Source organism: Pagrus major, chromosome 5 (assembly GCF_040436345.1).
Source record: "Pagrus major chromosome 5, Pma_NU_1.0".
NCBI lineage: Eukaryota > Metazoa > Chordata > Actinopteri > Spariformes > Sparidae > Pagrus > Pagrus major.
This window is the reverse complement of record NC_133219.1, coordinates 18,441,890-18,465,162: the sequence shown is the minus strand read 5'-3', so window position 1 is coordinate 18,465,162 and position 23,273 is coordinate 18,441,890. Positions and strand designations below refer to the sequence as shown.

The 23,273-nt window shown below is 39.4% G+C and overlaps 1 protein-coding gene across 1 annotated transcript in view; it reads right to left on the bottom strand.

The window, feature by feature from the left end:
- Positions 1–14,835, bottom strand: part of slc4a4a (solute carrier family 4 member 4a) — a 57,578-nt gene extending 42,743 nt beyond the window's left edge. The window contains exons 1-4 of the mRNA XM_073465883.1: positions 14,742–14,835; positions 13,964–14,061; positions 8,569–8,642; positions 2,056–2,229 (exon numbers count right to left, since the gene is read on the bottom strand). Of these exons, the coding sequence (XP_073321984.1) occupies positions 2,056–2,229; positions 8,569–8,642; positions 13,964–13,980 (265 nt within the window). The 5' untranslated portion in view covers positions 13,981–14,061; positions 14,742–14,835. The remainder of the gene's footprint in view (positions 1–2,055; positions 2,230–8,568; positions 8,643–13,963; positions 14,062–14,741) is intronic.
- Between the last annotated feature and the right edge of the window lie 8,438 nt (positions 14,836–23,273).

The window sequence follows — 23,273 nt, the reverse complement described above, 5'->3', positions numbered from 1 at the left end:
AGTAGAATCGGCCTCTCAAGAACACAAATTTCTATGAACAAAGAGGTTGTACTGAAAACGTTTCTGTCACCTGTATTCTTTAATTTTTTTTCTGTATTGCAGTAGTACTTCTTCTCCCAGACTGGGAGTCGAGACCCACCAAGGGGGTTGGAGGATAAAGCTGAAAAAAAATACATCTCTGCTACACCTATTCAGCTTTACCGTCAGGCCTCTAAAAACTGCTAAACTGAAACAATGTGAGAAGTAAACAACACTCTCACTGTATTGCTCGCACCGCATGGACATGATCAATCTGTGGGTCATAAGTGAGTGGGCATTGCTTGGTTTATAAGGGTCAAAAGCACAGTATCAATTTGTAAGTCAGGGTAAAACTAAACCTGAATGTCAAAGGTTTATCATCATATGAATCAGTAACAGAAATGCTCAGATTACACTTGTGCTTTCCATTCCAAACAGCTAGCAACATGATATCTGAAACATAACATCAATAACCACGGCTTCAGCCACCTTGGAAGCTTATTACAGAGCGGTGCGTCCGCAGTTAGCTCGATACTTCTGACAGCGATCAAGGAACATGCCCAAAAATTGATAAAACTCACCGTTTTTGCAAAATATGCATCATCACAGTCGGAAGCAACCACCAGATGGGCCGGCTGTAATCTATTCTCTGATTGGATTTATGTCCTGAAGAAAATCCCCCACATCAAGTGATGTGTACACATTGTAAAATCCAGTTCTGGCATATACTGGTCCTCTTGTCACTTCATGTGGAAGCAGGCAAGTGTAAAATTACATCATCCACTAGAAATGAGAGTAGCCTGCCTCATTAGTGGATTTGATAGAAGGCCTGGACGCTTTAAGCTTTATTCACAGAGGACTACTGTTACAGAGACTTACCATTTATCCTCTTATTTTTTTCCCCCAAATTACTGCATGTTATTGCCATCAGAGGACCCCTGCCACCAAAGTTGAGACATAAATGTGTCGCTCCTAAACTTTTTGGCTTGTGGCCCTTCATGTCTACCAGCATGTGTTTATGAACTGTGATAGAGCTGGACCCAGTAATCTCTTAATTCTCTGGTTCCGGTTTCTTAAATGTGAATATTTTCTGTTTTCTTTATTCCTACTTGACATTAATCTTTGGGTTGTGGACAAAACAAGACATTTGAGGACGTCATCTAGCTCAAACAACTTATAAAATCGATCAAGAATTATCAACAGATTTATTGACAAGGACAGTAATCGTTAGCTGAAGCCCTATTTATCAAATGGATATTTTTGTGGCTTTGATAAAACTCTCGAGAAATTCAGATTTGAGAAACATCAGAAAAAACAAATTTTTATTCACTATTATTCAGATTCCAGTCATAAATTGTATTAAAGCTACAAATTCACACCATTAAAAATCACCACAATCTCTGTTATTAATGCAAACAGGATTTCAGTCTCATGTCGATTCAAACATTAACTTAAACATGGCAGAGAAAAAATGCTGACATCAGTAGGTGTTGGGCTTACATTTAAACTCACACCTCTCGTCACTGTCAGCCAGTGTAACCTTTCCCTCCTCCCCTTCTTTCTTAGGTTTCCCCTTAAGTGGCTCGAGCTCTTTGTCCAAGCATTTGCAGATCGCAGCAGCTGTGCCTGAGGGCACATCGTGCTTTACACTCCAGCCAACCAAGACCTGCCTGCCCTAACATATATAGATGCTAACACACCCGCACGCACACAAAGACAGATACACTTATGTCTCGAACCAAGGACAAAAGCACAGCCAGGCATGCACTTACACACTGCACTCAAGAGACTCACATCAGCACTGGTACAGTTAGATCTCAGCGGCCATTACTTCCGATGAAAATTCTCTCTGCTCTGTCGAAACAGACTTGTCACTCAGCAGGACATGCGCAGCTATTTCTGGCCACTAACTGGACTCAGCAACTTCTTTGGGGTCACTGGGAGTTACATGGGCTTTTTTCTGTAAAAGGGAGCAGGCTTCAGCAAAGACGGACATGAGTCCTAACCAGCTTTGACACAGAGTCCATCAGAACTTACTGAGAGGTTTGAGGATGCTGTTGCTGGCCTCATCGTTGTTTTCTGTGTCCGACTTGTCAGAGACGTTCTCCGTCAACCTCTCCTTTCTGTCCTTGTGGCTGGTTCTCCGACGGTGGCGCCGCCGCCGCCGATAACTCTTGGGCACGTGCACACCAATGTAAATGGTGTGGTGACCTGCAAAAAGCAAAAACAGCAGATTAACTCTCTGACATCCTGAGGAATTCAGATCGCTGCGATGCAAGTGATGCACCTGAACTTCACAGCTGACATTCTGAAAATGACAAGACATTCAAAATCCCTATCAGGAGGTGCTAAATTAGAAGTATCAACATTTTGGAAATTATGGCAGGATTTAAAGTGCTACAAAGCACAATCTTGACCATTTGTCCATTCAGTTAAACAGGGAACATTCTCACGTCTTCAAGATAGCGTAGCAGAGCAGGGTTATAAGGGTTGCAGTTCACTGTCAAAACAAATATTTGGACAGAAAAAGAAGTAGGACGTAGCAGTGAAGACGCCAAGACTGCTTGCACGACTACATCCCTGTTATGCATGTTGGCACAATACCAACAGGACCTGCCGTTTAACCTGTAGTTGGGCAGTATAGGGTCAATAATGGCAAGCGGACCAGACTGTTTGCTAATAACATGCCATTCAAATGCTGGTCAGTTGGCTGATACTAAGATATGGCATCTGGCTCAGGGCATTTGCTCTTAACATAATTTTATTACTACTTCAGATTAAATTCCACACCTAAACATATCTGGTTGATACACTTTGTTAGTTTGTGTACATTAAGCAGTGAAGGGTAGTAGGGTTAACCACATATCACTAACACACCTTCTTTGATAACAATATCAAAGATTTTAAGCTCATAGTGCAGAAAATGATAGAGAGAATGCGGATTATGAAGCCAGCCAATGTATAACATCATAACTCACTAATTTCAGGACATTTTTTAAACTCAGATGCACTCAGTGGCAAGTTGCATTAGTTTTAGCTGGTACACCTAGCTAAAACCAAATCAGTATAATACAAAACTCGTGCAATAAATCTGAAATGTATGAATTTGTAATGCTCATCTTGTTTTGAGTGACGTCAGTTCAACTTGTACAGTCATTTTGTGTTTTATTGAGACGTGTTTCTATTATCTGCTCTACCTTCATTGACATAAATGGGTTGGACATACTATTAGAAAAAAGTTTCACTTTAATGCAACACAGTTTTACATGATTTGTCGTGATGTTCAGCAATACAAATTCTGTCCCATAAGTTGTCAAAAAGTACTAACTCCAGAGCAATCAGGAATCTTTGCTAGATACTCATTTTTAGACTCTGGTTCCAGAAATGGTTCTTCAGTTCTTGTGTACATAATAAACTGGTAACCAAGCATATAGTAAAGCGTATGTTCACCTTCTCTCTAATACCCTAAAACAGTCAGTGTCCCTACAGAAGCATGATTCAAACCTACAACCTTGACAACATCTTTGGCACCACGTGTTTATCCTTCCTACGCAGAGGAAGACTATAGAAAGCAACCTTTTAGAGTAAACATCAAAAGTCCTCCCGAAACAAAGGGCTCTGTGCAATCAGTGTCAAACGTTGACTCTTGGAGCAGCGCTGAGCCAAGCACTGCACATGACCCGACCAGGAAGTGGCTGAACCCCTCAACACAACAAACAATGATCTCTCTCGGAGCACAAGAGCATTCTTTATTCACTCGTGCCACAATGCCTCGTTTTTTAAAGGGTTCATCTAAATTCACTGACACCGACCGTTCAGCATACCAAGCTAATGCTAAGCATCAGAGACGAGGAGGATCTGAGAGGATTTGAGCTGTTTTACCTGAAGTGTGAAGAAATACTGTCAATCAGTATTTTATTTGGTCAAGCTGCCTGCTCCTTTGTCTATGTTCTGTTTTTCAGATGAGGTTTTTAGTAATAATACACTGAGCAGATATCAGCCTGTTGTTAAATACCGGTTATCAGACATCAGCCTGTAGTCTGTGTGCATCATTATTACTCATGTGAAAGAAAATCAGATTAAAAACGTAAATAACATGCTAAACAAAAACTCAGTTTAGTCAGTTTATTTAAAAGATATAATAGATACATCTTTGCTCATATGAAACAGAAACTTTGTCATATGAGGAGGAACTCTCCAGAAGAACACAGACAGCTAGAGACAGACCCACATCACCCACACCAGAGCTCCTACCCACCAGGCTTTTGGTTCAACAAACACGGTACTTGCTCTGTGTTTATGTGATAACATGAAAACACGAGATCAATCAGGCTAAAACCCTGCCGGCATCGTCTACAAAAGAGAAGGAAAAAAAGAAGTCAAACTGAAATCATCTGCTCGAGGAAACAGGGGAAAAAAAGTTCGAAAAAGTTGCTTAAAGTTCAATCAGAAGACCCCAGCAGATTACACTGAAGACTGGATCACTTGAATGGCATATTGTACCTTTCCATGTAGTCTGTGTTTGCTGGGAAAAAAAATAAATAATTACGATGATGTGATTTTTGCTGGGGTTTGTACCAGACAAGCATGTTCCCTTTAGGGTTGTACCGATCCGATCACGTGACTCGGAAATCGGGGCCGATCACGCCACTGAAGACTCGATCGGGACTCGGACATTACGACCCGATCAGAGATCGGTTTTATATATATTTATTTAGTCATTATTTGTATTAGATTGTTGATATATGGGCTATTGGTGATTCAAAATAAAAAAAATAAAATGAGTATTTACTACCACCGTTTACGACATGCGCATGCGCAGAAGACCAGCACGCCAGTTTGTTTTGAAGCGGAGTGGCGAGTTGTGGCGCACCATGTCTGCTGTGTGGAAGTATTTTAAAGTGAGTGACGAGAACGATGCAGTTGCAAACTGTCAGATATGTAAATTTGGGATATCGAGGGGTGGTAAAATATAATAAAAAATAAGGGACACCTTGGATAGTTTTCTTCGATCTTTTTAATTTTTTAAATGTATTATAAGAGTATCGGATCGGGACTCGGTATCGGCAGATACTCAAAAATCAAAGGACTCGGACTCGTATCGGGGGCAAAAAACCCTGATCGGAGCATCCCTAGTTCCCTTTATAGATTTATATAGAAGAACTAGATACAAAATGCAAAGGTGGAGCCCATTCAAACGGCGAGTGCACACAGCGAAAAAGTTTCCTAGCTTCATGGTTAACTTCCTGGTTTTTCGCAAGGAACTTAAAAAAGGAGGAAGGGTTATTACGTTGCTGAATCTTGCTTTGGGGCCGGGCCATGGTGACGGCTGAATTGAAGTCAATGGCAGATGCATGGAGAAGCACACTAACACATTTCAGAGAGTAGTTTAACCACTGATCAATCAGTCATTAACCATGTAAACGATGGCTTCTTTCTATTAAGTGTCCCAGAAAGCCATGTCAGTGAGTGAGCATGCACAAAAACAGAGCCCTGGAACTGGACTCGCCTAAATGGAATGCAGCCATCCAGAAAGTTATAAAGTCTACCTGTGCTTAAAATGTCTGCCGTTAAAGGGTCGGTACAATTTAATTTAACCTTTAAAGCTTAAAGTTCGGGTTGGTAAGATCGGAGAAAACAACAAGAGGAAACTAGATTCTTAAAGTATCCAACCTTTTACCTTCACACTTGTTTATCAATTAACATTAGAGCTGACCAAAGTCAAATTTGCCATGCAGCAAGTGGGCATTACAGCAAGACCCAGAAGCAGATGGCTGGTAACAAAAAGACAAGAGAGAAATAAAGACGACCGTGCTATTAGGGCTGACAGATGAGCAATAAAGCAGAGCGTGAAGACGTCTGCACAGGCTGGACGACAACTAGAAAGGAGGCGAGAGAATGAGAGGAGAGTGATGGAGGAGAGGGAATAAAAACTAGTCAAGTCAAGGAGCTGGAAAGGAAGATTTGCACACTGCCAGAGCAGCTTTGTGTTACGACTTCCTCTTCTTTTTTTGTGTGTGGAAGAGGAACTTCTTTTGGAGCTGCCCATAAGCACACACTGAATGAAATAAAATCCTTGTGTGTGCTGGGAGGTTTGTTTAGCTTGCTAGATTTCTGAGGAGAGGCAACGCCACCGCCAGTCTCCCCAGTAACCGCAATGCTGGGACCTGCCCAGACCAGTGGGGAGGATGGCAGCACGCCACACGGCACCCACAGCATGCTAATACAAAACACATTTAAAAATATACTCGTGTTATGGAGGAGAGATGCTGATTGTTAGGCTTCTTGCATTCTGACTCAGCTGTAACAGGCGATATCTTGAAACTTGCAAACATACATCACTTTTCCATAAAGTCATGCCAGATGTGAGACTTTCGGTGCACAGGAGCTTGGACTACGTTACCCAGTCGTCTATCTTGAGCATTGAAAGTTGAGATACCAAATGTTTTGCTTGAGTGACACCGCAGACTAATCAGTGTCAGATAAAGATAATTTGGCCATTGGACCAAGGCTCCTCTCTAAGACTTTTATCTTGTAGAATGTGCAAAATGTCAAGATAACCCCGTCTCTCTCCGTTCAGTTTATCAGCCAGTCTTTGAGTCGGCTCTGAGCGAGCAGCGGGAGGAGCTCAGGGGAGACTCCAAAAAGAGATTTAGGCAGCAGACGAGGACACACGCAGACACAGCTCAGGCGCTGGTTACGCACAGGAAGTTAGAGAGATTGAAGGAGGGTTCAAGCTGAGGTGACACCCGACAAAATGATGACGTCATGGGGGGAAGTGCTGTGCAAATTTCAGTGTCGATTCTGTTATTTTAATCATGTGTGGTACTGACTTACTTTTAAGAGATCATTTTGTGCTTGCATATTGCATATTTTAGCCTTTTTACGACAAATGAATAATTTACAACCATTGTTTTACTTTAATTTCTGTACAAAATGAAAAGAAATAAGCAGATTTGGTAACACTTGATAAGAACCATCATTAATAAATGGTAAATGTATAGGTAATTTAACTTTGGTTAATAGTTATTTCACTGTTAACAAACAATGAAATGCAGTTATCAAGGAATTGCTTATTGTAAAGTTGCAACTGATGTTTAAAAACCTTTACAACTGCTTGCTAAGTGATTTATAAAGCATTTCATTATTTGTTAACAGTGAAACTATTGTTAACTAAAGTTTGACTATAAATGTATTAGTGATGGTGTTACACAGTTTGATTTGAAAATGTGCATCAATAATGCTTGGTGTTCAGTGGGATGGATACAGTCCAATAGATTAATACTGTACATAAGTCAATGGAAGTCAGTGGTGGCCTGCAATGGTATAGTAATTAAGTATAACAATAAATGAAACTCAACACTGTGCGTTTGGAATAAATGGAAAATACATGTTCTGGTAGCAAAGGAGCTAAAATTAGCAAAAGTACTGGTGCTGCCCTTTAATCAAGCACCATTATTGAATTATTGAAAACAATTAATTTGTGTAGCACTAGTTTCCCAGTTCAAGTTCACTTTTCTTACTTTCATCATCTATCTGTTTTTTTGTTGAAATCTCCAACAACAAAGGGCCGGTGCTGGAGCCACTTCCGCCAAAGAAACAAAACAAAACGAAACATGAGGTTCTTAGATGGTTAAATTGGCTCCATGCCCGGCCCTTTAATCTGCTGGACTAGACCCAAAAAAACTGTGACGCTGGGTGCCAATGTCATCCCCATATAAACCTGACCTTGCACCCAGGCAACAAGAAGCATCATGAGCAGCGAGGAGAACTTGAAAAAATCTAAATGGACCACTGAATCAAGGCTCAATTAGCTGGCTCTATGCCAAGTGGGTCAGAAATGAGAGAAAGGTGGTATTTATTGGACAGTTTGCAAGGAAAACCTACAACACATTGTTCTGAAACAATGGGTTCTCTTTAACTATGGGATCGAACATTTAGAAATATTAAATCAACAACAAAAGACCACTCCAGGTGCTCATCTAACTGTTTTATCAATAAGAACTTATGCATATTTAATTGTCTGACTGAATTGAGGTTCACTCAATTTTGAGATCTTACAACTGCTGAACAAGATCCATAATTAATTTGTTAAATAAAAGCAAAATCTACTGTGATGAGAAATTCCCTTTAACTAGCGTCATTTTAGAGTACTGGAAGATTTTCTTTCCTTTCTCTTTGTTGTTCTGTAGGTCTTTGAGGATTAGAGGTGAGGTAAACACAGGATCACATGCTCCGTGTTCTACATCTTTCTCGTGCCAGCTCGCTAAACAGGTGAGGTCACGGTGTACGTGCAGGAAGTGCATTTGGCAGTCTCCAAAAGGCTAAATGACGCTCTTCCTGCCTCTCTCAATGAGCGCCCCCCACTTTGAAAAATACTAGTCAGAAGAACGGAGTTGCTTAGGAAAAACAAGAAGAAAAATCTCTAAGAGGCTACAAAGCAAATGACTGTTTGGTTTTAGGTGGCATAGTTTTTAAAGAAAGTAAACAAATATTTCTGAAAGGAGTTCAGACATTTTTGATGGCATGTAGAGAAACAGGTAAACTTACCCTCTACCTCCTCCTCGTCACAGATGTGCTTGACTAAGGACGCCCCCCGGTCCAGCACCGCCTCGTCCTCCATCCTGTAGTAGTAAAAGAGGAAGAAAGACTGCTCACACTTCTCTTCCAGTGACAACGTGGAGCCATAGCGCTTCGGCTCGTTCACCTGCAGTAAGTTGGGACTGGGGCTCAGTCTGGTGCTGCTGGTGGCGCTCATCTCCGCCCATTAAAGACTCATTGACACACCTCGGAGCCCTGAGATAGCACCTTAAAAGATCTGCTCTTGAGTGTGTGAGTAAACTCCCCTCAAGTGTGAGAATGTGTGTTGTCCTTGAGGAGGGCAAAGTGCGCAGTCGATAGGTACGATGTAATGGATTTAATCTCGCGGAGGGGGGTGAGGGAGAGGACAGGAAGTCTCTGCTAATTGAGTGTGATGGCCAGAGTGGTGCTGCTCATGCGTAGAAAACGCCCAGTTGCCTGAGACTGGAACCCCTCGAAATCTGGTCTGCACTTCACCTGCTAGACACTGAATCAAGGTGTTGAGTTTTATTACTTGGAGAAAAAAATTCTGAAAAAGTATCAGGTAGTGTTGCATCTAATCAGTCACATATCCACACACACACACACACACACACAACAAAGCCTCTCCATCTGGTTGGTAATGCCTGCCAGCCCCCCTCTCCACCGCCTTCCACCTTAGAAACAAGTGGGGCAACACATGTCTGTCTACTCATCCGCCCTTACAGGATTACGCCGGCTTTACTTAAGTGACAAGACACACACACACACACACACACACACACACACAAGCCCATGACAGGCCAGCGTGTCGCAGCTTCCGCTGCTCTCCAAGACGACTCCACACGCCTTAAATCTCACCTTTAACTGTTTCCCGACAAACATCGTCAGACACGGAAAAGGATCATAAGAAATGTTGCATTCAGATGGCTAAAGAGAAGTTTGTTTGTTTTTGTGGCCAGGGCTACACAGTGTGTACTCTCTCTGCTACTTGCACGCTGAGTGAGTGGCTGCCATGAAATTTGAAAAAAATAAATCAATGCAGTCTTAAACATGAACTGCTAATGAAAATGTTTACAATAAACTCATCCTCATTAAAAACTTACTGTTAGCAGAGCAATTGGCGCTCAATCAAAGACACACACACACACACACACTCATCAACTAACACACAAAAACCAGAATAATTGAGCCTTGGGTTTATCCTGATGGGATCACAGACAAATTGGTTTGTTTTGTGAAACAATCCTTTTTTTTTTGGTTTCATAACCAATTTAAGGGTTCATAATTGCGCTTAAATTAAAAATTTAAAAAATAAAATCAATAGTGAGGGATTTTGAGTTTGAGTCAGCTTTGAGCTCGTTCAATAATAATATTACTGAAAATTATCATTAACATAAGTAGTGATTGTAGGAGGGGAAGGAGGAGTGGTGGGAGCACTCGGGTGAATATTGTGACATGTTGGGCAATATAACCATATTATGTATCAAGTTACATGATATGTATCTCGACATATTTAAATCTCCTCAAAAGCACACTGCTAGGACTGGGTGACAAAATCAACCATTACGATATTTTGGAACAAATACCTGGATATTGATATTGTGACCATCGGTACCTTCACCAAATATTAATGTAACTAGACTATTTGATAAATCATCAGTAATGTGGACACAATGACTAAGTGGGTAAGTGTTAGAACAAGTAGAGCAGTTTGGCAAGTTCGGAAAATTACATCACTTTACTCTAATGCAGAACCAGGAAGAGACAACAGTTCATGATATAAGACTAATCCAAAATCTAAGATGATGGCAGTGATTTAATGTTGGAACTGTGTCCGCTACTGAGGAGATACACGTACATTTGATATGACGATGCCATTAATACTATGAGTTATGTTCTCCAGCCACTTAGTCTATTCTAGGTCGAAGTGGACAGGACAGCACGGTCGGCAGATACCCTGGACACAACAGTCTCAGAGGTCAAAGGTCAGCGACAGAACAATACTCTTCCAGCTGGTCTGGATTCAGCGTCCTGCTCAGTGTGAGAAGACATTCTCTGCATTCTCTGCTCACACGCTGCGTAATCCAAATGTCACATATACGAATAGATTCAGTTCATCTGTGTCTTGGTTTGAAATATTATAAAGACATAACAGGAAGGAAATTACGTCTGCAACAATCCTACTGTCGCCGTATTATCAGTGTTATTTTAACTCTGAGACAAAGTATTTCCATGCAATCACCCTTTGAACATAACAACTCTGTATGTGGACAAACACTCTCCAATTCAGTCATATGAGCTAACAATAGAAGCTTTATCATTCTAGAAATAAAGCTTTTCAAGGTATTTTTGTTTGTTTTGCTATTTTCACAGCACACTTAACACCAAATGTATGATGTACTGCTTTATTACTGTTCCTGGAAGTATGTGTGTCCAAAACTAAACTTACACACCTGCTTTCTAGTCTATCATAAGAGGTGCAAAATGCAAACAAAATGCCTGGAGAAAGTTTTTGCTCCTTCTAACTGAAGCATTTTTCAGTAGCTTGGTCAATGTAATACCATTACCTAAACTTTAGATGCACTCGGCTGATTGATTACACCAAATCAACTACTCATCAAGCTTAATTTTCTATTGTGTCCGCTCTGGGTGAACTTGCAAAAACATCATGATGATTCAGCCACAGTTAAAAGCTGGTACCAGCTTTCCTTCTAGCACTGGCCTTCCTACTTCCTCCATTGCCACCTATGGAACAATCCTGGACATAACAGGCTGAACTACCCTCAGCCTGAGCTGACCACCCACACATGATGTGAGACTACAACTCCACTCAGTCTCATTGTTGCATATGAGCAATGTATGATGTTATGTTGTACTTTTTTTTTTTTTTTGCCTTGTCCCCTTTGCCCTGCTTTGTCTGTTTCTATTTGAGAAAGTGATTTTCCAGACACGTTAGAGCCTGACCGATACTGGATTTTGGGGGCTGATGCTGATACTGATATAAGGGAGTAAAAAAATCACTTTATCGGATGGTATTCAATGTCTACTATATATATATATATATATATATATATATATATATATATATATATATATATATATATATATACATACATACACACACACACAGAATTTATACATAAACACACATTTTTTATAATGATCCCTCAAATGTGGTTATTATCATCAACACTGTTTCCTGCATTAAGTTCTATAAGAAAAAGGTTTCATATTGGCACATATCAGACAACATATGCACAGATAACTGTGATAGGCCAATATTAACCTTAACCTGCAGCTTGATATATCTCTGTGAAGATCACGTGTCCCTTTTCCTAGAATTTATTTTATTTTGAGGCAAAACAATCAGCCGACAATCATGTCTGAGGGGCCGTTTCAGTAGCAGAAAGGAAAAGACTGATACAAATTATTTGGCGTTGGTTTTTATTGTATTGTCATTCTACCTAATGATAGTCTTTGGCTTTAAAGATTATACTCGACAAAAGAGAATATCAGCTAAGCATATAAAAAAAGACTTTACAGACTTTATAACTGCATAATGAGAAGTAGGCTACCATTAGCGAATGATTGATGTTTTAATTATCTGTGCATGCAATGGCTGTAACACACAAGCAGCAAGTGCAGGACTATATGGTGCAAAATCCTATCTTTGAATGCTTGTGTCCTTTGCAGGTAAAAAGGCCACAATGCAGAGTAACTTTTATTTTTATGCTCATATACACGTCTACTTCCATTCCTTCTACTACTACAGTATCAGGAAAAATTGATTTTGTTTTAAGAGACACTATCCACTATACAATAATACTTGTTCAGGATTTGATGCCAATGACTTGTGACTTGACACCGACTTGGTCCAAGTGTGGAATTCACTTTGTTTATCTGGGGTTTCTTGAGATGTGGAAAAAAGCTTTTTTTCACCCTCACCTCTGCCTTTTAAGTTTTGGATCACTGCAATAATTTCTACCGTCAAAATCCCTTATAGCTGCACAGGATACATCTCGATTTCACATCATGACACTTGTCTATTTACCAGGAATAAGAGGAAACGGCACCAAGGAATGCAGATTATATCACTGTCAGCTATGCTTTGAAGAGTGTAAAAGTATTTCAATGTGGATTCATTCTTTAATCAATATTTTGGCTATGTACAGTATGTGTGGATGATCAATAGCTAAACCCTCAAATCACCTCATTACAAGCTGCGCAAGCAATTAAAACTTTACAAGCTGTTACTTTGCACTCCTGATTGTATATTAGCTGCTATCTGTCTTTCACTTCACAGATAACTTATCAGTCTGCCTGTCCTTGTAGGGCCCACAGTAATCTGCATGTAGCCTACATTCACTATCTGTTTGGAGAGGAGAGTGTGTTCTCTGTACCCAAACCCCGGAGACATCACACGGCCTGAAGGCATCAGGACTGTGTTACGGTATTCAGTATGTGCCATACTCGTCACGCATGAGATATGAATACATGTATCTAGTATCCCGTTCTCCAATCAAGTTTGAAAAGTTAAATCCTGCAAGCAATGGAGGCAAAATGTCATCAGATATCAGATTTCCCTGAACCTCAAAAGGGCTTCTGCACACAATAAAAAAGATAGATAGTTTTTGTTAGATGATAGCCACACTGGGGGTTTAGTCTGGCAGTAGTTTTCACTGTGCACAAGGTTGAAATTCAAGATCAATTGTTGCCTAAAGTTTCCACTGCTTACTTGAAATGAAGGGGGATCACATGGGACACAAAAAGCAGGATTCAGCTGGGATTTAACGTCCTTGAATTGTGGTTTCAATATCATCATGACAAATTATCGGATATTTGTCAGAATTGCTCAATAGATGCAATCTGGCTGCATTTTTAATCCTTTTTTCCTGAATATATAATGTCCGCTTTTTCCCCTTTTCTTTGTTTTGGATGTCTGTGCAGCACTTGACCTTTTTTAAAATCAGAAAAATTAGCAGAGACAACACTGGATCCAGATGATGGAATGAATTCAAACTCTTGTGGCCACGGATTACCCTTGAGTTAAATCGATCCAACAGCTTGGTAGTAGTCCACTTTAAAAAACGAGCAAATAAATCAAACGTAGATGGTTTTCCATGTATTTTAGTGTCGTGCTTCAAAACTGTATGTTAAGGCTAGGATCCCTGCAGAGGAATTACATGACTGATCATATCTTGATGCTGTTTGTTAACTCCTAACCTTAATATGATTTCAATGATCCGTCAGCATTCACTTCTCCTTAGATTCAAGCACAGGTAGGTGTTTATAGGCTCTTCTATGCCTCATTCTATTTATTTAAAGTTAAGCAGCTCTGCGTAGAGTGAAAAGCGCTCCGGTAAAGCTTATTGATGTCACTTACTTCTTGCTGCCGCTCATCTCTTCAGGTTGCGTGTGATAAATCTCCTTACTGAATGTGCTGAGCAGAGCTGATCACCAGAGCGGCTGCTGATGTTTGACCTGACAGGAGTAACACACGGGGAGGTCATTTCTCTGCTCTAGTTGGACTCTAACAGTCGCTCACAACCAAGGTGCTTGACTGAAAGCAAAAGTCCCTCAAGGACATCAAACAGCACAGGGAGACTTATTATGGGATGGTCATTTAAATACACAATACTGTAAAATATGATAACAGGAGTACCACAGGCACTTTTAAAAAAGGAAAAACACAATGCTGACACTCTCTTCCTGAACTGTGGTAATCACGTTAAACAATTCATGACACTTTATACAACAACAGCATACTTTATAACCTGATGCAGCTGCTTTGGCTGCAGAAATCTAACAGTAAACAGCACATGAGTTTGAAATAACACTATAAATCACGCTAACTGGCCCTATACGAGCCGCCTGACCAAAACAAACCACACTCCAGCTGCGCATTTACGCACAAGCCAGCCTTTAATCGTGTGATAAATTAAGTGTTTAAATACAGCTTTAGAGGCACGCGGATTGCGCGACTCGAAAAAGTGGCATAAACCTCGAAAGCCCTGAAGGCACCAGTGACAGGCTGTGAGAAAACGCACAGGAACATTATGGTGATTTATGTTCAGGGCGCCTCCTCACACATGCACACAAGGCCTGGAGACATTAGTTTCAGTCAACAAGTCAACAAGGCGGAACAAGAGGAAAGAACTCACCGCTGTATACTTGATCTTTGGCTCCGTGTGTGTTTGGCTCTCGGTGTCACCCCTGCGGTGGCATGAAGGTAAAGAAGTCTACTCCCACTGCTCGCCTGAGTTTGTATGTGGCATTGTGCGGCGCTCAGCATGCTGCCGCCTCTATCTGCTGGACCGTCCTTCTGTCAACGCCACTCCTCCGGTGGGAGGTCAAACTGCTCCACTGCTGCTGGCACCATCATCACTCTTCATCTTCATCACCCCCATCCAACCACCCCACCCACCGCAATCCCTTTAATTGAATCAAGTCATTGTACAGGTGTGAAAGCGCACAGTTCAACATGAATATGTGTGCGTAATTGAAAACATTAGACCATAAGAAGATATTTATAGCTTTGTAAAGTTAAAACCAATCCTAAAAATAACAAGTTGGTTAAATAATGATGAAATAGGGAGCACGTACAGATAATATATACACACATATATATCCAAATAAGATAAAGAGTCCAGACAAAAGCGTTTTACATTCTGGAAAAACACTTTAAAAATGTTTAAATGTCACTGATTTGTGGAGCCACAGTTGAATAAATTCTAGGTTAGGTGTTTTTGTTGTATCAAATACAAATAAATAATAACTGTTTCATATATTTTGGCCATAAAGGTATTGTTATTGTATTTTTTGTGTTTTTTGTTTTGTTTTGTTTACATATAAAACATTACTGTCATTTTCCTAAACTATTCCCTCTGGGATATCTGTCCAGCATCTCTCTCCACTGTATTGCAGGATTACTGCAGGGTTCTCTTAGGAGACGCTTGATGGGATTGTACAGTATAGTTCAGCTGTGAATTATGGCTCTTAAATCTGCAGCGCCACCTGTTGGAGGCATGCATCATGGCAAGATCAGCTGTCATTGCCTTCATACTATAAATTAATTAAACAGCCAATCATGGATTGTTATAGCAGCCTTAATTTAACAGGTGAAACAGCAATCAGCTGAGCATAATAGTTATTTGGATGATTATTCAACACTGTGTCGAGATTCATGAATTACTGAGCACTTCTTTTCACGTCATGACTTATATCAACCTGTGTATCATGCTGTATATGGCTTTCAACATGGCAAAAGTACAACTCCCTCATAAAGCTATATTATCTGACATTTTATAATCCCATTAAACTTTTGAATGAATTAAATGCACCCTTCGACCTTTGCCTTGTGTCATTACAATTTCTATCCCTCCCACATTTTTGGATACTAACCTCCTTCTACAGTTGCAGTCTTTCAGGATCTATGAAAACTAGACACGTTTTTAGCTCCACTGTGTCCCTTTCAGCTCGACCCACTCATTACCTCAGGCCTTTCAAGTGAGGTTGCAGCAAAACAGGAAAATCCATGTTTTCAACAAGCTTACATGTCAGGGATAAGTCACAGCAAAATAATAAAGACGAAGATTAGGCTAATGGTTGTCAAGATTTACCAGTATGACCAACTTCAGGGTGAATCTGCCTCTAAGTCAAATGCTTACTTTCCTGGTTATGACTCGCATATGATAATTTCCCCCAAAATATGGTCATTTTAAGCCTCTGGTACAATAGTTGAACATTTCCAACGCTTCACTTCAATAATAAGTGTCAGTCTGTCATCTCCCTCGTCAAGCTGCCAGTACGCCTCTTCTGAAAGAATACAAAAACAAAGTCTGCATCTTTAAGCAGCATCATTGTTGCAGCCACTGTTGCAGACAGAAGGACTCTAGCTGATGGACATGCAGCCTTGATGGCTAACATGTTAGCAAACAGTTGACAGAGAGCAACATCATCATCGCATCAGAATCAGCTTTATTGGCCAAGAATGTGTGTACACATACAGTACAGGGAATTTGACAAGGACCACAAAGCTGAGCAGAGACAGGTCAAAATATAACTACTATGTATAGGCTATTATGAGGTAAATGCAACAATGAACAACATACAATGTCTATATAGAAGTCAAACTGTTACTGTACATTGTGAACAAGAATACAACAGTGCAAGAGTGCAGAGTGCAAAGAGCACTGGGGATGTGCTTCTGCCATCAAAATGTAAAACCAAAATTCACTTAGGCCTCCTTCTGGTTTGTTCTCCACCAAAGATATTACTTTAGCTCTCTCACCAACTTTGGTTCTGATAAACCCGATGAACTCAAGTGAATGTTGTTTTCTGAAAACAGCTGTCTGCTGATACCGGCAAGATTGAACATGCAGTAAATGAGGCGTTAAATCAAAACAATGAGCTGAAAGAGACCATAGAGCTACAGAAGGGCGATAACTCTTTTTGGTTGTGTCATTATAAACATCTCTACATCATCATTTGATCTCGCTGATGTTAAAATAGTGATTAGTGAGGCTCAAAAGAAATGTTGAATGGTTTCTAAAAGGACAAAGCCATCATGATATAATTAAATTAACATGTATTAACATGTTACATACTCTTCCAGATCTTAACGTGTCACATATATCATCCAGTTCAGGTTTGTACATGTTTAACTTGTCATTCTGGATGAAGAAGAGCGTTTTACTAATTTGAAAGAACACACGTGCACTGATGGCCGAGTGTAAGATTCGTCTTGTGAGAAAATCAAGATGACTTATTGTTTTTGTGCTTCAGATGTTGGATGTTCTGTGTGTCATCTACAGTAAAACAAGCTGTGATACCTGATATTTTTTGGAAAGTTAGGGACTGTTGCCAAAACATGGCCAGGAGAGGGACTCCTGCTGTCATGTGACTTTGTTGTCTGAGAGTCATCGTCTGTCTGCACCACGAGTCTGATGTGATATTTCCTATCAACAATTTATCTTGTTTTATATTTATGTTTTAAAAATATTTATGTTTCAAAATCTTCATAAATACATTGTGAGTTAAATTCTTCTTTATTTATTAAGATATAAAGATTGTATATAATAAATACATTGCAAACATTTGGCTATGTTGAGCAGAATTTCGCACATAAATCAAAGATTAGTATGATTTATTTTATATGCATTACATCATGTACTGTATTCATGATTTAATGTAACTATATAGTTTTTTTAATTAAATTTTTTGGCTGCTTCTGTATTTTTTTGTGTCCCATAAGCCATTTAGGCTCGTCATCTACATATGTTTGACATAAATTAAATGATTAATGAGTCATACATGAGGCAAGTTTTCTTTTTTTCTCAAATCACACCTTCCTGACGCGTCATATGAGCCAAATAATGAAGTTAATAACAAAAAAACACCAGAAATAATAAGGCAGTTGAAGTAATTGAGGCTGTCATATCCAAGATAAAACATTTTAGCGAATGATTTCATTTCATGATTTAGTCTTGGCTTGAATGCTTTCTTCAGGATAAACAACACTTTTACCTGAACATGCAATTGCCAAAAGTAATACATTGCTGTCTTGCGCTTTTACCTTCACCATTTGATTTTTCCACAAGTGGAAACTTGTTCTCAAAACAATGTTTTATGTTTTTATCCATAACACAAAATATTTTTAAGGCTAACATCAGTGCGACATATCTAAGCCAAGTTAGTGTGGGCAGGGATTGTCCCTCATACATGAGAGTATAATGCAAAACAGCTGCTGTTTTACACATTTACAACCCAAAGCATGTCAGCATTTCCATGCTCTCCCCCCTGTACTACAAGATTTGCTCGTGGAAAAAAAGGCAGCAGAGTTGAGCGAGACTTGAGAAGAGGATTTGAGAGGCATTTGCACCGGCCCTCTGTAGCTCAAAATATGTTCAATGTCACAAAAGATGCTGCCGTTTTGATCCCCGTTGTCTTTCCACTCTGTTTTATTTTGTGCCAGCTCATGCCTTTGATGTAAAATTGTTCCAGCAAACATAGCTCCACCTCGCCTTTTCTCTGAAATTCTTCAAGCCACACCATGACATTAAAAACTGGGCAAAATCGTGTGAGATCTGTTTTTAGTTGCATAGAAGCTGTTGAGCTTCATCCAGTGCATCAACACTGGCGTTGTTCACACTTGGTAGAAACATCTGTACTGAGTGATCCAATCACCATTTACACGAAATTTAGGGCAGAGGACAACGTTTTTGTTTTTTGGGGGGGTTTTTGTAAACATGTTAGATTTTACAAATACACTGAGCAGACACCAGTATAGGGAACTTTGTTGCCCATGTAGAGAATCCCCAGACTCCCTTAAAAAAATTGCTCAGTTTTGTGAGTTGTTGAGTTTGGAGAAACATTATAAACTTTGTGAAACACTGTCGACAATACATTCTTGACTTTTTGGGCTGTTTTGTAAATCCGGCAAATGTTATACATAATATTTCTTTTTGTTTGCAAGACATTTCTTTCTTGGTGTATAAGACATTGTGTCCATTTGTCCCAGTGTTAATTTGCATATAGGGCAGGGAAGTGAAATCCGTTGAAACGCACTCTAATACCAAGTGTGAACTGACGGACTTAGACCTGTCCACTTGTGATCGAATCACTCAGGACGGATATTAATACACAGTTCTGAATTCTCCCACTGTTGTTTTAAATGTCACTGTTGATTGATGTGCACTGTCTCCCAGTAAACAACGACAATTATTGGAGATACATCTTTGATAAGATTTCTCTACATCTACAATGACCTTTGACAAAAAAGACACAAAATTCAACACTTTCTATATTTTTCCAGAACTTTTAACCACTCAGCTAAGCTATCACCATGATAACTGAGCAAACTCCATCCGCTGATGAAGACTTTAAGATGCAGTTGAAAGCATCTCAATGTTAAACTACTGTTACACATCATCTCCTTATTCAGACAAAATATGTTGTAAATATGAGTTCATCATTTTTCTATTTGGCACACAAACACCTCAACCTGATTTCAGTGAATAAGGGGTCCTAAAAACAAACCTGTAATTAATCCGAATAGGAGGCCAAAAGTCAGGAAAGGAAGTAGAGATGGTATGCAAAAGCAGGACATAAACATATATGACAAGACAAGTGCTGTGTTAATGACCACTGAAAGACAACTGAAGCTGAACACAACAGTTGTTGTCTCTGAAGTGCGGATCTGTAACCGCCTTGAACACCATTGTGGAACTTGATAGTTAGTACTGTTTAAAATGACTCTTTAAAAGTTAAAATCGCCAAATCAATAAAGTACTTGGGAGTAAATGTTACAAAAGGAATAGACAAGCTATATGATGCAAATTACACTAAAATAAATCAAGAAATTCGGAGAGACTTGGAGAGATGGTCTGCTATTTTTTTTGACTTAAGCTCAAGGATAGAAATAATTAAGATAAATGTCTTACCGAAACAAATCTCGAGGAGTATTTCTATGCCGCACAAATCAGACCCTTGATATGTTGGTGTAACAATGAGTATTTTTCAAGATGGAAAAGTATAGAAATAGAGCAGGCAGGCGTTGAAGTACGAAACTTGATAGCATATAAAGGCCTACTGGGAAAAATAGGTAACCAATTGAATGTAATAACCAAAAATACAATTGAAATATGGAATACCGTTGTTGAAAGGTATAAACTAGAGAAAGAGGTAAAGAATTTGAGCTGGTTTGCATTTGACGATAGGTTTATACCTGGGATAAATGACAAAGGGTTTAAACAATGGGCAAAAAAAGGGATCACAGCAATATGTACAATGGTTGAACGGGGTAAGCTGCAGAGTTTTGAGAAGTTGAGGGATAGATTTGGATTAGATGAACATGAACAATATCGCTACCTGCAAATAAAGGATTATTATGAGAAAGAGATAAAAACTGATACTGATAATGAGGTTGTTGAGGTATTTCGGAGAGCTTATGAAGGTAAAAAATGCAGAGTAATCTCAGTCCTTTATAAAGGTTTGATGTCACGTAGAAAGTCTTCCTCTCTTTATATCAAAGAAAAATGGGAAAAGGAATTAAAAGAACAAATAACAGAGGAAGAGTGGTTTAATATTTGTAAAACACAGTGCACGTCCACTAGCTCCAGGATCTGGAGAGAATTCCACTGGAAGAATACGGTCAGATTTCTTATAACCCCCAAGATTAAAAAAGGGGCGATGTCTATTCAGCAGCCATGCTGGAGAGCATGTGGCCACATGGATGCTGACCATACACATATATTCTGGTCCTGCCAAAAGTTAAAAGGATACTGGGACAAAATATGGAGGGGTTTACAAAAAATAATAAGATATGAGATACCAAAAACATGTAAGATACTCTACTTGGGGAATCTAACACAAGATACAATACAAAAAGAGGATGAGTATCTTGTTAAAGTATTGCTGTCAGCCAGTAAAAAAACAATTACCAGAATGTGGTACAAAGTAGACCCCCCGACGGAGGAGCAGTGGATGTGCACTGTAGAAGAGATTTTTGTAATGGAGAAAATCACTCACAAACTGAGACTACAAGAGACACAATTTATATGTTCTCATATAGATGTGACGTTTCAGTGTAAAGTAAGTTATGTGACAGAGGCCTGTGAGGAGAAACAGAAGAGCCGCCTACCGGGCCCAATTTTTACTAAACCTATTTTTCAGGCCAAATATTCCATTGATATTCCAGGAAAAATATTTTGAATTCCTATTGCTAACATGACCACAATGATAGTGCTAACATGCTGACGTTTAGCAGGTGTTATGTATACCAAGTTCACCATCTCACGTGTTAGCACGCCGACATGTGCTTCCTAGCACTGAACTCAAACTACAACTGAGGCTGATGGGACTGTCAGTTGTTTTGCAAGTATTTGGTTTTAAATCATTGAACAAATGACATTATTTTACCTGATTATGCAGGAGATAGGACAAAAGAGGAGGCCATAGATTTCCTTAAAATACATCCAATAGTTCTGGAGACATTTCCTTCAAAACCACACATGTCCGCCTCATGGTGGTGCTAGAGGAAAAGTCAGTAGGTCCCCAAAGTCATTGGGATTCATCTCCTGGGAGCAAAGAATGTCTGTACAAAATTTCATGGCAATCTGTTGAATAGATTTAAAGATACTTTTGTCTGGATCAAAGTGGTGGACCATTGCCATCCCAGGCTTTTTAGCAAGGCTGTAAATCTAAACAAAAGAAAAGATACAAACATTTTTGAAATATATTTTCAAAACTTAATTTGTATGATTGAAATTCTTTTAAACTGTCATGAATGTGTGTTTTTAAAAGGAGGCGCATGAAGCTCCCGGCTGGTAGCATTCCCCACAATCTGTGGACCGACTAACTGAGTCAACATTGAAGTTTTCATGTAATTAATCTGTGACTAAGGAAAGCCACAGAGATCAAAACGGCTGGGTTCTGTCCCTCCAGGTGCACTCTTCCCCTCCAGAAACTATGAAGGCCTTTAGGCTATTGCTCTAAAAGATAACATAATGCAGACTGTGTTTTGTAGCAGTTAATGTGGCTCAGTAGAACTGTATGTAGTATGATTTACTGGGCTTTAATGAAAAGTCTGGTGTCGTGCTGGTTAACACTCGATACAGTGGGGCCAGTCCTAAGTACAAAACCTTAAACAGTTTGTCTTATTCTATGAGAACTAAATAAAGTTACTCTATATAAAAAAACTTCATATTTCATACCTTGGCATGGGAAACTGACGCCAATGTATTTGCATATTTTCAGATTGTTCTTCAAATTATAAATGTTCAGATTCGTCAGGTGCTGCTATTCAGGATAGAGGACAGAAAGCAGCCTCTGTTAACTCCTGCCATTGGAGTCCATAGCATCAGTCCTGCATCTCCTCCCACTGCCAATTCTGGGTATTACATGTGCAGCAGACTTCCCTCTCTTCATTTGGAGAACACTCACGGAAGAAGAGAAAAAATGTATGTTCACAATTGAAAATGACCAACTTTCAACCAAACTGAAACCTGATTTATTAATTTTTTATTGTACTATTTTTAATCCCACAAGGGGAAATTCTTTTTTTTAATTACAGTGGTTAGCTTGAATTTAATGAATTTATTAACCGTGGTCAACGTAAACTTTGGGTTTGGGCTCAGCTGTAATGCTCCTTCTTTTACATCTCTGCTCCTCATCCCCACACACTTACATTAATCACAAGTTAGTCTTTCTACTACTGTACCCTGAAGATTTATTTTGGTTGTATCCCAAATGGCACAAGTTTCAGCAAAACTCAACAAAACTACTGCAATGGTTTTTCTTAATTCCTCTGCAGCTCAAGCCAATTATACACTGACAAGGATAGCCTATTGGACTGACATATAGGCCTTCCTCAAACTGAATCCAATGCTTTTCCTTAACCCCTGTGTTTACTGCACACCTTGTTACAGCTCACACATTCATTCCCAATTCATTCTCAACATTTTTTGCAACGTTTGTAACATAATGACACAAAGGTGCACCATATTTTCAGAACAGCTTGTTTATTCAGTTATGGTCAGTTTGTGTATTCAGTTTATTCAGAGAGTTTGTTTGTTTAGTTTGTTTAGTCAATGAAGATCTTTCTTTTCTGATTAAAATGTCTTCCTCAAAACTACACAGTGCTCCTTTAACACAGAAACACTAAACAGTTCATCAGAGAGTCTTTAACGCAAGAG